The sequence below is a fragment of the Cariama cristata genome, unplaced genomic scaffold, assembly GCF_000690535.1.
Source record: "Cariama cristata isolate BGI_N322 unplaced genomic scaffold, ASM69053v1 scaffold40258, whole genome shotgun sequence".
Classification (NCBI taxonomy): domain Eukaryota; kingdom Metazoa; phylum Chordata; class Aves; order Cariamiformes; family Cariamidae; genus Cariama; species Cariama cristata.
The window spans coordinates 1-14,977 of record NW_009630348.1 but is presented as its reverse complement, the minus strand read 5'-3'; the positions used below and the strand labels follow the sequence as shown (position 1 = coordinate 14,977).

The 14,977-nt window shown below is 44.8% G+C and overlaps 1 protein-coding gene across 1 annotated transcript in view; it reads left to right on the top strand.

Moving 5' to 3' along the window:
- Positions 1-13,495, top strand: part of EXD3 (exonuclease 3'-5' domain containing 3) — a gene marked incomplete at its 3' end in the record, with an annotated part of 65,982 nt that extends 52,487 nt beyond the window's left edge. The window contains exons 12-17 of the mRNA XM_009705467.1: positions 107-320; positions 1,051-1,160; positions 2,275-2,485; positions 3,604-3,770; positions 6,197-6,367; positions 13,442-13,495. Of these exons, the coding sequence (XP_009703769.1) occupies positions 107-320; positions 1,051-1,160; positions 2,275-2,485; positions 3,604-3,770; positions 6,197-6,367; positions 13,442-13,495 (927 nt within the window). The remainder of the gene's footprint in view (positions 1-106; positions 321-1,050; positions 1,161-2,274; positions 2,486-3,603; positions 3,771-6,196; positions 6,368-13,441) is intronic.
- Between the last annotated feature and the right edge of the window lie 1,482 nt (positions 13,496-14,977).

The following is a 14,977-nucleotide window of genomic DNA, read 5'->3' as shown; positions in this document are numbered from 1 at the left end:
GATGCAGTTGTTGGAAAGGAAATGCTTGTGTTCTGGACAGGGACTGTCAGGCTACTTTCAAGCATAGGCAGTCTTTAGGTGAAGAAGGCTTTTGTCTGTGTTGCAGCCTGGGCAGGTTGTTGGCATTGACATGGAGTGGAGGCCTTCATTCGGCATGGTTGGGAAGCCCCGTGTCTCCCTCCTTCAAATAGCTCTGAAGGATGAGGTGTTCCTGCTTGACTTGCCACGGCTCCTTGAGCAAACTGAGACGGAGGGTGAGAAGGAGAAGCTTCCCCATTTCATCCAGATGCTCTTTTCAGATGCAGCCATCACTAAACTAGGTAATGTGCATCTCTTCTCCTCACCTTGGGTCTTTACACAGCTTATTTTGTATAATTCCTAAATCCTCTTGGGGTTGTCATTCTCTAAATCCACTTATGACGAAACCAGCTTTTGTATCCCTGGGTGTTCAAATACTGCCGTGCCAGGAAGCAGGGGTGACCACTGTAACTGGGAATGATAGAAATGTCTCCCCATTTCAGGCCAGACCCAAGATTTCTGATTTAGCCCCCAGCTCGGACTTGGGATTGTCTTAGTTCCATACTGAACCCCGACTTGCACCCAGCCTTCAGTGGTCTGGGGAAGTCTACCATCCAGAGCTTTCTGGATTTGCTGGCCCTGTCCTAAAGCCACTGTGCTGGACACCAGAGCTCTCTGGCTTACCATACCTGGTTTTAGATTCTGTTTGGAGGCTTTTGGCAGGAGTTTGTTAAACCTGGAGTTGAAGGGCAAATTCATAACTGCCTTTCACTGTCCTAGCATATTTTAAGTAAGTTGATCTTAAACTTGGCATTTTTCATCCACCTCTTCTGTCCTAGTCTTGATCTGCAAGAGTGTCTCTTAGGAACAGGGGAGATGGGAGTCTGCCTTGTTCCCTATCTGAACAGTCTTTCCACCGATGTTTGTACATATATTGTCAGTATTTTGACTCTGAACTAGAAAAAGCTGCAGTATATTAACCATGATTGGAGTTTTCCTACCTATGTAATTTGGGCTTTTTTTTTTCTCCAGGTTATGGGATGTCTGGAGACCTCAGCAGCCTTGCAGCCACATGGTCTGCTTTGAAAGACACAGATAAGCAAGCACAAGGTGTGGTGGACCTGCTCACAGTAGACAAACAAGTAAGGATGAACACATGAAGATATGGAAAATTGTGTCTCCTGCATGTGCTCATAGATAACTGTCATGAATTCACAGCATTGTCTTTTTGTATCCTGTATTGGCAGGGAGATGCCTAAATGAGTAAACAGACCTTTTCCGCTTGTGGTTTTGAGGGTAATGTGATTCTGTAAAGAAAGACAGAAGCATTTAGTTTTCATCAATAGAGCTTGATATACTAATAACTTTTTTCATAGCCTTTATAAAAGCTATGAAAAAGCAATTGAAATGGAGACATAGCTCCATTCAGCTAGGACAAAGTTTCTGAGCACAAGTCATACTTGAGCTCAGTAAGGGTAAATTCTTGTAGAAATTCTGATATTCCAAGATCATGCAGTATTGAAGCAGATATTATGGAGTTAATGATTTGTAGAGAACTGGTAATGTTTGTAGGAGGGCTGCTGGTGGATTCAGCACAGGAATTTCTGTTCAGCTTAAGTACAGCTGTCTGGGTTTGTACACAGTAGTTTTTAGCAGTTTGCAGAAATGTTAAGGACAATCATTTTAATGAGTAGAATTTACAGTGTGTTTGAGGCTGAGAACCCAGATCTTTGGGACCAATAGCTTATCCTGGGAGGTGCTGCAGCGTCTTAAGTACCTGCCGACAGCTATTGCCTCAGTTTAATCTAAGAAATGGCAACTGCAGAAAGGCTGTTGCCCACTGTGTTACAGGAATACTTTTTTTCACTGGAATTAATAGGAGAAGGTGCTGAACTACCACTGCTGTTCTTTTATTGAGTTGGTGCCCAACAACCTCCAGCATGGCCGAGCACCCTGCAAACCTCTGAGAAGTCAGCCACAGCCCCACTGCTCTGATGCAATACTGTACGACAATGCACTTTTTTCCTTCCTTGGCTATGAAACAGATTTCCTTCCAGCAAGTGTGTTTGTTAAACAAATAACCAGACGCTGTATGTATCTAATGCCATCCCAGTCCTTGTCTGAGACAATGGGATTCAATATGCCAGGCGAGAGATAAAAATGATAGTATTGCTGCATGTTCTCACCCACTGGAATAGGAGGTGTTGTAGAAGTTGTTTTATAACTATGTGTTTTGTATCTTTTTCTTTCCATCAGCTGCAGAAGAGCTCCATTGACTGGAAGAAGAGCGGCCAGAAGGTTGATGTACTGTCCTCAGAGCAGAGCTATGAGGATAGAGGGTTCAAGCAACCAGAGAAAGGACTCAGCCTCTTGGTACAACACGTGCTGGGGAAACCTCTAGATAAAACAGAGCAGCTGTCTAACTGGGAGAAACGGCCTCTCCGAGAGGAACAGATCCTCTATGCAGGTCTGGTCACTGACTCTGTGGCAAGGTGCTACAGATTCTTTTACGGACTGTGTTTGTCTGTTCTCTATCACCAGGAAAATCATTAAGTAGCAAATGAAGAAAATGGCTTTGCAGATTAGTTCCTGTTCAGAGAAGCCAGCACGCGTTATGTTTGTCCTTTTGTGGACATGGCTTTAATGGTTGAAGTTTAAACTGTCCAGTGATTCATTTTTTTCCCTTATGAAAGAATTGCTGTGCTTTGCTGATTTTGTCTGATGAAACATCACCTCACTGGAAACTCCTCTCAGTAACTGAAAGGAAGAAAGTCCACTTCCTTCTGCCTCATTTCACAGCCTTTCTGGGAAACAAGTGCTCTGTTCATTTGTCATAGTGAAGAGCTTGTTAGAGCAGGGTTAAAAATGGGTAGACATGGTGTCAGAAACCGCAGCACAGCATTGGTACCGTGGAGGGACGAGTGGAGTTTATTGCCGATTACCCCAGAGTCAGAAGTCTGGCCCTAAGTCTTTTCCTGGGGCATCAAAGGACAGTCTACTGTAGTGAACCAGCTCTTTGTTAAATTCAGCTATTCTTGAAGCTGACACAGTTCCCACAAAAGTTAATCACTAGGACTTGTAAAACTGGCTTGGAGACTTAGGCAGCTCCTGTTGCAAGGAACAGAAGCCGCATGGCAGTGCGTGTGGGCAGGTGATTGCAAACAACTCGGTTATTGCTTTTTAAGATATTGCTTCTAATGGGGAAGTTACCTTCCCATAGCTGAGATGCGGTAATATACCGTTGGCAAGCCGCTGCTCAGTAACAATGGAGAGTAAAATGGGTTGGCTGAAGCTATCTTACATGGTGGTTTGAACAGGCGCACTATGATTTGCATTATGTTAGAGTCAGAGACAGCAGTAGGCCTGTTGCTTTGAGAGGTCCTCTGCCGTGACTCTGTGTGATCCTGTGTTGAGTTATGATGCTCACTGAAGCAGTAAAAGAGTGCAGGGTATGATATGAGTAAGTTGGAGCTTCACAAGTTGTGTTCAGTGGCATTTACAAAGGCAAGCTCTTCCTTGCATCAGGAAAGCCTCTGTTTTACTTTTCAGTGAAACCAGCTGAGGCTCATATTCCCTTATTTTCAGCTTCAGATGCTTACTGTTTGCTGGAGGTCTATGAGAAACTCTGTAAGGATCCAGCTAGCTTCGGTCTGAATTCAGACCTGACTGAGAGTCTGGTGGGAAAACCCAGCATAAAACCCAGGGCAAAGAAGCAGCTGAATAAACAAGAAGTACCGTCACCTTCTGGACAGGTTTGTAAACATCTTCAAAGGGCTGCGTGTTGCTCAAGACCCCTGCAAATCATATGTTGCCTTGTCTCTCAGTCATACTATTAGCTATGCGTGGCATGCCTGTTTGTAGTCTGTTCTCAGGACTATTGCAGCAAACATCTTTCTTGCTCCTCCCCTTTACTGCTAATATGTGCTTTCTCCTTTGCATGCCTTGGTTCAGCTTTCCCTGCAATTTTACGTTCATTTGTCTTCTCAAAATGTTGGTGCAGATCTGTGTGGCAGAATCCAGCTAACCTTGCTGGTAGAAGTGCTCCTTCCACATTTCCGTAGTGTTGTGGGTTTGAATTCCGTGGCCTAGGTGTTGCATCAATGAGGTTTCAAAACTCTGAATTCCTTACTTTAGCTTTTAACTGAGCTTCTATGCTTTGGTTTCACATTGGGAATGCCTCCTTTATTGTGTCTGGAGTAGAAGTCTGCAAAGTTAAAAACACACAATCCATCAAAAAAGTCTTTCTGCTGATGGCTTGTCTCTGTCTCCCTGCCCACCACCACATACTCCATGACTGGCCTCCCCCGGCAAAGTATGTTGTGACAGAGCCTTAAAACTCCACCGGCCATAACTTGGAGGTGTGTGACTGCTTAAATATCTTGGAATGTAACAGGTCCCTCTCTCTCAGTAATAAAGTTTTATTTTTAAAATGCAACCATCCAATTGTTTGTGCGCCTATGAAAACATTAGCAGAAAAACAGTTTTGTTTATTAACTGAGAAGACTCGCTATGGATGTGTATCCTTCTGAGTAGTCCCACATGCGTATTTAGCTCCTGAAGTCAATACTGCCTTCCATGGTTGGACTGAGATGCTATTGATTATAGCCACCTTTTCAGCATCCTCCTTATCAAATGTGTGTAAATGTACAGTATCCCATTAGTCTTAGTCAGGCACTAAAACACAAAGCTGCTCGGTAGTTTCCTAAGTGCTCTGTGTTCATGGGAATATTGTGTGTTACAACAGATCTGACTGGCTGCTGCAGAGATGGGAAAAGTAAGTACTTCAGGCTTGAATTACCTTGTGAACTCACGGGTCATCTTTGTGTTCTGTACAGTCAGATTCATTAACCGAGAGGTAGTTGGTAAAACCTGGACTGGGAGTCAAAAAAAGCAGACTTCTCCTGACTCTGTATCCTGTGTGACTCCAAGCTCTCTTTCCCAGTGTTTCCTGGTCCACTATCTGAAGTGGAGCTAATGACACTATTCTCCTTTATAAGCTTTTTGCTCTCTGCTGGCATGAAACATGATAAAAAAATCTACGTTTGACATTGCTGGCCATTGAATAAACACTAGCTGAGAGCCAGCTGCCTCCCCTTTACATCTGTTTGAACAGAAGCAGCAGCACAGGGTTAGTGTCTTCCAACTACATCAGCACCGCAGGGTCAGTTTGATCCGTTATCATGGCACTCTGGTGTCTTGGGGCACAGTTCCATCCACCAAGGTCCTTGCAGGAGCCGATGACAGTCCAGTCTACCCAGCGCTGCAGATCTTTGAGTGCATGTACCAGCTTTGAGGAGATGCAGTGTCGTATGAATGGAGCTCTCAGATCTGAGCTAGTTCACACGGTCAGGCCAGGTGTATCTGCATGGTGTGCCAGAGCATTTCCAGCCTGAGTCAACTGCAGAGCTAATCTGCAATGCTGCAGTAACTCTCTTGTTTCAAAGACAGTGTAGCCCTGCATAGGTGGTGGCTGTGTCCTTTGGTCATCTCAGCTGATTCAAGTTCCTGAAGGCAAAAGCTGAACATTGGAGGTTCCTTAATAACTTCCCTTCTGTGTGAATTTAGCTATTGTACTTTGGGGAACCTCCCAACGACAAAGTCTCCAACGGCAGGAACTCCCCCAGCAGCAGATATTTGAAATAAAATAAACAGAATTCAGGCACTGCCTATTTTTAAACTTCCAAAGATAACAAAGCTGACGTGGTTGCTTTGTCTACCTGTTTCTCCCTCTCTCTGTCAGATCCCCTTCCCAAATCGTAACTTTGGCAAGTGTATATTAATTGCAGTCTAGTTCAATAGGGCAATAACAGTCTTGAAGATGTGTTTCTGTGACTTCATGAGAATGAACATCTGTTTAGAGGAGAGAAGGCCAGGTTGGCATTTCTCCAGGGAAAGGCTGCAGATTCCTGGTTTGGGTGGCCAGCTGGCCAGTGAGTGAATGCTAATTCAGAATTAGCCCCATCATGTGCTGCCTCCCGCCCAAGTGGTAGGTGGGCCATTTAGAAAGGACATGGAGGAGGAACTAAAGGTGTTGCAGAGCATGGGGGTACAGGTTGTAGTACAGGTGGAAGGGGACAGTCGGATTTTCCATGGTGGGTGAATGCAGGGAGGCAAAACATAAATGTGCTGGAAATCAGCCTTCTGTTCTTCTGCTTACGGATCTCTTGTCTTTCTGTAGCAATGCAAAGGATCCAAAAAGGAGAGCTCATGTTCCCCTGCTCCCATCTCCCCAAAGGAGTTCAGTGTTGTCTGCGATAACATGCTGCAAGGCCTGGGGCGCTATCTTCGCTGCCTTGGTGTAGATGTCCGGATGCTGGAGAATGAGGATGACCATAGGAAAGCTGCTGAGGTTAGTCACATGCGCGTGCATGTGTGTGTATGGTTATAGCTCCCATCTGCATTCCTTGGGGAAGGCCTGCTGCTTACTGTATGACTGCAGTGGTTAGTCACTCATGCCAAACAGGCAGTGGATTGGCAGGAGCTGCCCAGCCCATGCTTTCTCCTGTGCCCATGCTGAGACCCCGTTCTCTGGTTCAGTCCAAGAAGCTGTGCCACATGGCAACTGGTATTAGCTAGTCCCTACAGTAGTGTGTGGGCTTGGTTCTCCATTTCCAGGAGAGAGGAGGTGAGCAGAGAGTGCTGTGATCTCAGATCTTACTTGTGTCTGTATGTTTGTGTCATTGACAGCTGGGATGCTTCAAGGCTTTAGAAGAACACAAGCAGAGTGTAAAGATGTGACCTGCAGTCTCAAGTGTCTTTGATGGGGAGGTGGTGGTGTGTATGTAACAAGACAAAAATCAGAGAAAGGATCCCAAAATTCACTTAGGTTTCTAACGGAGTCCAGTTTGGGCTTACAGGGAAGGTATTTGTCTGCCTTGAACCTGGGTCAGTCAAGCAGAGCCATAATCAAAAGATGGCTGTTCAGTATGGACGGGAAAATTTCCATAATAAATTGCTATACAACTTCCTCGCTGCCTACCACCTTGTGAGATGACTCAAAGGTGATTGGCCACAGCTTGCAGTGAAATAACTGGGAAAGGAAGAGTCTCTAACATACATGGGGACAATGAACATTGATCTGGACTCCCATAACAACTTTGACCCTCTGCCTCTCAGAGGAGAGACACATGCTTCTTCGTTTCAGACATATTTTTACTATGCCAGAAATTGAGATATCCAGCCCACACAGTGCGTTACTATCAAATGTGCACTGATCACCCGGCCTGGTGCACAGGATGTTTCCTCTTCAGATGTCTGCTTGGCCTGAATCCTGGGCAGGCTCTAACTTCTGCAGAAATAATTAATATCTCATCTCTGCCAAACTTGCACAAGTCATTTAAACAAACTAGTTCTCACTGCCTCCCCCCAGAGCTCCGTCTCCGCTTCTCATCCTGATACCTTATCGTGCTATGGACAGGATGTTTTACATTGCTTTCTCTATGGTGACCAGACAAACATCCTTTCACTATCAAAAGCCCTTGGAGTGTTACTGTATTGTAGAGCCTTTGATCTGTGCTTGAATAATCAAAGATAAAAATAGACTCCTCCCACCCTGCTTTATATCTGGCTAGTCCTCATTTAATAAAAGTTGAACGTTGACTACTCTACACCTGAAAACTTGTAAATGTTATTGCACGGGCCAGGAGAAAGGTTTGGATCCTGGTCACTGAATACAAGATAGACAGTTTGGATGTTGTCCCAACAGTCTCAAACTAGTATCACCAGGAACACAAAAGTGTGTACAGCATTAGTGTGTGTTCTTCATGAAAGTCATTTCACTAAAATGATTTGTCAGTCATACTACACATCTCCGTGTGCCAAAAGTCCTGAATCGCCTGGCATTTGCTCCTTATTGTTCTTACTCCTGTTGCTTGTTAAAGTGACTTCAAGTTTTGATAGGTAGCTGGGTCTTGTGCTTCACGCTCTTATTTGAGATCAAACTCAAAAGCCTGAGAGCTTTCTAGGTTGTGCTTGGGCAGCTATGGATTTTTTTTATTTTTTCTGTTAAAGTAGTGTGTGTGGCAGTAATTGGTTTGACAAACCCCATTCCCAGGCTAAACGTGAGGTCTGTGGCCTGTGTACTGCTTTGTGTTGTGCTGCTATTATTGGCTAAATGTTTTATCTTGGACAGCAGTTGTCATGGCAAGTTTATCATGCCAGATCTGCAGTCTCAGATCTGCTGGCCGGTGAGAGCAGGACCTCTGACACCACAAGCCAGCGTATCCCCGTTTGTCCGTATTTAGCTGCTGTGAGATGACACCAGTTTGCATTCTGTGTATTTAGTGGTGCCCTTTAATTGACTGGAGAAGTGACTGATTAAAAATTACCTGCCATAAGTGCAGATGCAGAAAATCTTTTAAAATGGAAAAATAGTAGAAATTCGTACTGAAAATTTCTCTGGTTAAATCTGTCCTCATGTTGAAGGCAAAGAGCTCACAGTCCATCCTTACAAAAACATTTTAGCCTCTGTTCATAAGCACCAGCCTCTCTGGGAAGAGCAGCTTTGTGTCCAAGTATGGACACCGTGTCATTTTCCAAGTCTTCTCGTTCGGTGGGGTGGCAGTTAGATTTTTACCATGTTATGTTTATATCCTAACTGCTGTAACGCAATGCACACAAATGTTTGGCAAAGCAGGTATGCAGCTGGGGGATGAAATTTGTACCAGATGTGCTGGATGAGCTCCTTTACCTGACTTCAGCGGCCCGTGCATTGAGAGCCGGGGGGGATTCACCGCATGCCTTCCCTGAAACATGTCCTTGCCTGGCAGCACTGCTCCACTCTTGCACCGTGGGTAGGAGGCCCTTCTGAAGGGCTTTAGGTAGTGGCCCAGGCTGGCCCAAGCCTGGCTCCCTGCTGTGTGGCAAAATAGGGAGACCTGTCTTGTGAAGGGCCATAAGCATCCAGCTGTTCCTCACCAGGGGCTTCTGAGTCCATCCCAACGTAAAGGATGACTCCATCTGGTAAGGAATGCGGAGTTTTGATCTCTATTACACAGCATCCTTCTGTGTGTGTGAGTGCCATTATGAGGGTAAGCCACCCTTTGCATTTGCACTTACTCCTGTAAGTGACAAGTTATTTCCAATTAATTGAATAATAAACTTCTTTTTACAAGGGCATATAGTGAAAGGACAAGGGGGAATAGCGTTAAACTGGAAGAGGAAAGATTTAGATGAGATATAAGGAAGAAATTCTTCCCGGTGAGGGTGGTGGGGCACTGGCATGGATCGCCCAGAGAAGCTGTGGATGCCCCATCCCTGGAAGTGTTCAGGGCCAGGTTGGATGGGGCTGTGAGCAACCTGGTCTGGTGGAAGGTGTCCCTGCCCATGGCAGGGAGGTTGGAACTGGATGAGCTTTAAGGTCCCTTCCAACCCAAACCATTCTGTGATTCTAGGAATACATTTTTCTTTACTTACATCACATCCTATGCCTGTTGTGTTTCTAGCCAGGTCTTCTAGCTTATCTTCTACAAACTTCTCTTTGAAGAGAATCTTAAACCTATCTTTTGGGACTTCTAGATGGATAATTGGAAGGAGGTGGGAAAGTTTCAGAGGGTGTTCCTCTTCTCTCTGCAATTTTGCAGAATCAGGTAGAGCAGTGGGATGTTTCTCGTACTGTCCTTAAAGGCTCACCCACCCGCCTGAAATGACTACAGTAGATCTTGCAATGTTGCACTTCAAGAGTGGAGCAGAAACCTGTAGGAAAATTTTGGTAGTCTCTTAGGTCACTAATTTCTAAGAAGTGACTTGGTGGAATCTCAAAACCCCTTCAGTTGAGTTATGGGTTGGTTTGTTTTATTTTTTTAAGGGGTTGTGCTCTTGGTCTTCAAAATCATCCTCATCTCTAAGAATAATTTGCACACTAAGGCAAACCTGGTATCTTTTGAAGTGTGATAATAACCAGAAGGCTGGTAGAACTGGCTTCCTGCAGCTCTGTAGAAGGTTCCTTTGCAAGGTTACACCTACTCCCCCAAAACTGCAGGGGAACCAGCGAGTTGGAGAGGAGGGCCAGGCTTGGATGGGTCTCAGGAGCCAGTTAGAGCAATGTGCACCTGGATCTCAATTGCCCTGGACTGGTTTGGGCCATGGGACACAAAGGGGACTTCTAATACTGTAGTGAGCAGAGCTTCATGTAATGGGGGAATCTAATCTCTGATCTCGTCTCAGCTTTGAATGTTTTCCGTTTTTTTGATGTAAATGACGTTCTTCAGGTTTGCTAGTCTTTTTACCTCCCCGCCAGTCTGTGGAGTAATTTTGCAGAGGACAGATGAAGAACTGTTCTGCCTTTAAGATCAAGACTTCGCTTTTGATGTTTGGTCAGCAGGAGGAGAATGTCTTTCATTGGAGACCTTAATACAAATGAGTCTACATTAAGAAACAAAATTGAGTCAGTGGTTTTGGTGTGGTACTTAAGGCCACGTTACGAAATCATGCAATAACACTGTACGATTTATGGTTTTCAGGAATGCTGAAAAGAAGTCTAGGGTTGAAATACCAGCAGTACAGTGAGTGCACTGCAGGACTGGACTGAATGTGTTCATAGCTATTAAGCTCTTGGTTTACTGTCTACTTTAAAAGAGCCTGAGATAACAAGTAGGGAACTTCAGGGTTCGATTGAGGTTTGTGATCCACTTCTCTAGTAGATCCTTGTCTGGGTGCTTTTCCAACACACATCCTAGAGCAGATGTGTTCGGTCCATTCCCTTTTTGTCTGATCTGGGACCTTGCTGGCCTAGGCTGGGGATTGCTGCTTCACCTCTGCCACTGGAAAGAGGGTCACAGCTTTTCCTGGAGTGCTGTCTTGCAAAGGGAGCACTGCAGTTTGCCTCTTCAAGGACACATGGCATTGCCCAACACGGATCATGCACGGGCTTGGCAAATTTTAAATTACAGATCTACAGCCTTGTGCTGCTGTTTCTTGAAACCTTCATTGGCCTTAATTCAGGATCTTTTAGGTTATCACTAATCGTTCCACCACTGGTGCTGGCTTCGAAACATAGGGTCTCTCTCTGCCCTCTCTCATCAGTCATTGCCCTTCCAGGTCTCTCTTGTAGTAATTCATTTGAGTTCATTCACGTCTGCAAGATGAAAGTTGGCTGAACAGACAGGCACGTTAAGGGCTAGATGATAATACCAAGTTATTAGAGAGTGCTTTCTATGCAGAAGGTCTAAGCCTTTTCCAGGGGAAGTTGATGTTATCTTTTAAATAGATTGTGAAACTGAGGCCAATGCCCTCTCTGCAGCACTTGGGATGGAGCACGGGTCCCTGACACCCACCCCAACACGCTGCTATGGTCGTTCTTTTCCTCTTATTTGCATCTCCAAGCTCGTATCTCCCGGATGGCCCCAGAGCTGCCTTCTGTTATTTCTTTCAGAGGAAAAGAAGGAATTGTGCCCTTTTTTCCAGCACGTATCCTCCGTGGTTTCAGTCAGATGTGTGCTATCACATGGCTTTCCTGGCTCTGCGTGCTTCTCCCAGTCATTGTTCCAGAGGCAGAAAAACATGCTGGAAGAGTTATTGCTTTTCTCTTTTTTATTTGATGTTCTTTGCCTGTCTCTGCAGAGCTATTTAGATAAGGGGATTTATCAAGCTTGAACTAATTAACCTGGGATGCAGGAAGTCAGAATGGAGTGTTCCAGCTGTGAAATCCTCAGACTTACCCTGAAGCACACATGGGTCTGAGGGAATTTCACATCTCTTCCCTTGTCAGCAAATGACTGTAGAGAACTTCTACCATTGCCTTACTGAACTTCTCTTGCTAACATGCCATGAGGGTGGTGTGTTGGCAGGGCTGTTCAGTAACCCTAGCTGCCTGTACTAGGATTGCACTAGCACAAGCCATCTCTGCTGCCACTTCAGGGTTCCTGTTCTTGGAGAATTTTTCCTTTATTGAGGGAGAGGGTTGATTTTTGAAAGAAATACAGCAATTTTGCCTGTAGGAGGGTGTTTGAAAAGTTGTTGCCGATTGCCTTCTCAATGCAGAACTGGCAGCCAAAGAGGGACTTCATGAAAAAGGGAGGGAACCAGCTACCTGAAAGGTCAAGATAGGAAAAAAAATGGTGGCTTAGTTGATTGCACGGGGAGTTTGTACCTTCAGAGCCTTCTCCTCCTTGTTTCATATTGCCATAGGTCCGGTGTGTCTTGAGAGAATAGCTATCCAAGGCAGAGTTTAAAAATCTTGGTTTGTTTTTTTTGGTGTTCTCTGGCTGTGCTTGGTGGTGTCATACTGTCTGGGAAGTGCAGCAGGACTCTGATCCCAAATGTGTCCTCCTGCCAGGATTAAAGAGTGATCCAGAGAGAGCTTCTGAAACTCTGATCCAGAAGTGACACCTCTGTCACACACATCTGGAAACAGTGAAAAAGACAGAGGCTTCCAACAGAATCCAAGCCAGAGAAGAGAAATAACCTCATGCCTACCTCGAAGTGCCAATCTCTTGTCAGCACTAGCAGAGCTGAAGTGCTGGTTGACATGAGAATCCTTCTATCGCTATGGCCATGAAACTATTTCCCTCCTAAGGAGGGGATGAAGGGGTGGGAGGGAGGGATGTCATTTAATCATATGAAGATCAGTCACACTTTCATCCCTGTGAAGAACTGCGGTTCCAGATTTAGTATCTCCTTTTGGCACCAAACCATTTGAAAGTGTCACTTACTCTGTTGCGAAGGTCAGAAGTGCCGGTAATGAGTCCCCTGATAATTCAGCACAGACCTTTCCCATGAAGGACAAGACCTCTGATAGAAACACAGGATTTCAAGTCAGGAGGTGAAAAACTCTAATGGAGATATTCCTTGCAGCCTGGAAAGGGTGCATAATTTCTGTATGTCTGCTCTTGGGCTGCTGGGAGAATACCAGCATCTTTTGGTGGAGATGGAGATGGAGAATACCACCATTAAAGGAGTGGAGTGAGCGTTGTTCTGTTGATATCTATAAAGTTTGCAGACACATTTAATGGTACATATTTTTTGCTGGAATTACCTGCATAGGTTATTTTTTCCTTTCTCCCCTGTGCATTGCAGTGGGAGCAGAACTGCTTGCTTCTTTGTGAACCAGACTGGGGAAACAGAAATAATCCGGGTTAAGGAAAAAAAAAAAAAGATAGGTTTTTGATAGGATTATTTCAAGGTGGATCGGTTCCCTGGGCCATCTGCAGTGCAGGTGCATAAGTAGCTTGTTCCAGCACATGTGAGGCAAGGCGGGTATTGGCAGGGAGGGGACGTGTAGTGAGCGAGCAATAGCTTGAGCTGCTATTGCTGTCGAGAGCGTATTGTTGAACCAGACCCAGATACTCTTGGCCTAGTGTATGTCGACAGTGGAGAGAAAGACTCAGTTCACCAGTTCATGTTCTCTCTGCTTTGACTGAAAGGAAAGCTTCAATCCAGTGTAACTTCAGCCCATGTTCATTATGATTTTTACTGTTTTCTCCAGATTGCCCGACAGGAAGGAAGAGTCATTCTAACCTCTGGACTCCCATATCAGACTGTAAGTGTTCAGAGCTTCTGGCATTTTTCTGGCATTGTATCATTGCATGGTCTGGGATGTGCAGTGTAGAGAAGAGGAAGAGTCAGATGTGAATGTAACAGCTGGCTTGACTTTTTCATGTTTTCTGCACTAAAAACTACATTAAGGTTCTTGAGAGGTTTGCCTGTTCTGAATGACCAAAGCTTGGGGTGAAATTTTTTTTTATACTCAGTACTGCATCAGTGGGGACAGCGATTGCTCTGCATTGGGGGTGGAGGGTGAAAATCAAGCCAAGCAATCCAGAACAAAGTGTTTCTGTTTGGCCTCACTGGCAGGTGAAAGGCAACTCGATTCCCATGCTTTTTATCACAGAGATTCTTGTTTACTGACTGGCTCCACACTGACATAGTTTTGACACTTAAAGACATTTCTTCAGGCTTGGAAGGGAGAGACTGGAAGCCACCAAGCATGGGTCCCGGTGGAAGCTGTAGAGGTTTTGTGTTCCTATAGATACACAAAAAAACCAAAGCAAACCCCAACCTTACCCTCAGCACCAGATGTTCAGAGCGCTTCACGTGACACACTTCAAAACGGGGTGTTGGTGGGAATATACTGAACTGTCAGTTCTGTGGTTGCAATGTCAGGATGCCTGCTGCAGGTCCTTTGCACTTTGTTACTGCCCAAAAATTCATTTGGAAGAATGAAACTGTTCTGGATTACACACGTGAGCCAGAGTGCAGGACTTCTTTGTTACAAACTATCGATATAAAAGCTCCTAACTACTCAAATAACTAGTTGGAGTATTTGCAGAATGTAGGTTGCTAATTTCCTACCTAATAGCTGAGCATTGAAAAAACCTTCCCCCATGAGGAGACACTGTGAGACAAGTGCAGCCATGCCACACTACCAGTTTCTTATCAAGACTGTGGTTCCTATAGTTGGTGTAATAGCTAATTCAGTATCCAGCATGTCTTACTTGGCAAAGCTTTAACTTCAAAGTACTGTGTAGGAATTGCAAAAGGAGAACAACTGCTTTCCAGTGTATGATACTGTCCTGGGAAAAGTCTGGTTCCCTTTGTTTCTTTGCTTTTGTATGGCCTACTTGAGGACAGGATGGCTCTGCTAGGCTCCTTTACTTGGATGTAGTTGATCCCACCTCAGTGCAAGTACTCACCATGTTCATAAAGATGTATCTGGAACTTCCCAGTGCTTGTTCCCAGATACAAACTTCTCTGCTGAATGTGGAACAAACATCAAGGGACTGTCCATGTCAACAACTTCAAATTCATTGGCCATCAGTGAACTCCAGGTGAAACGGTGTATAAACTAGAAGGCTTGAAGTGGTAAAGCTGTCATTGGACATCATCTCCATCACTGTGCTTTTGCATACTTCACGTGAAAGCTGTGATTAAGTTCAGTTTCCTCTTGCTACCCTTGTCAGCACCACACCACCAAATTATAAGTTGAAGGGGACTTGGGCAATCATGTTTCATATATATATAT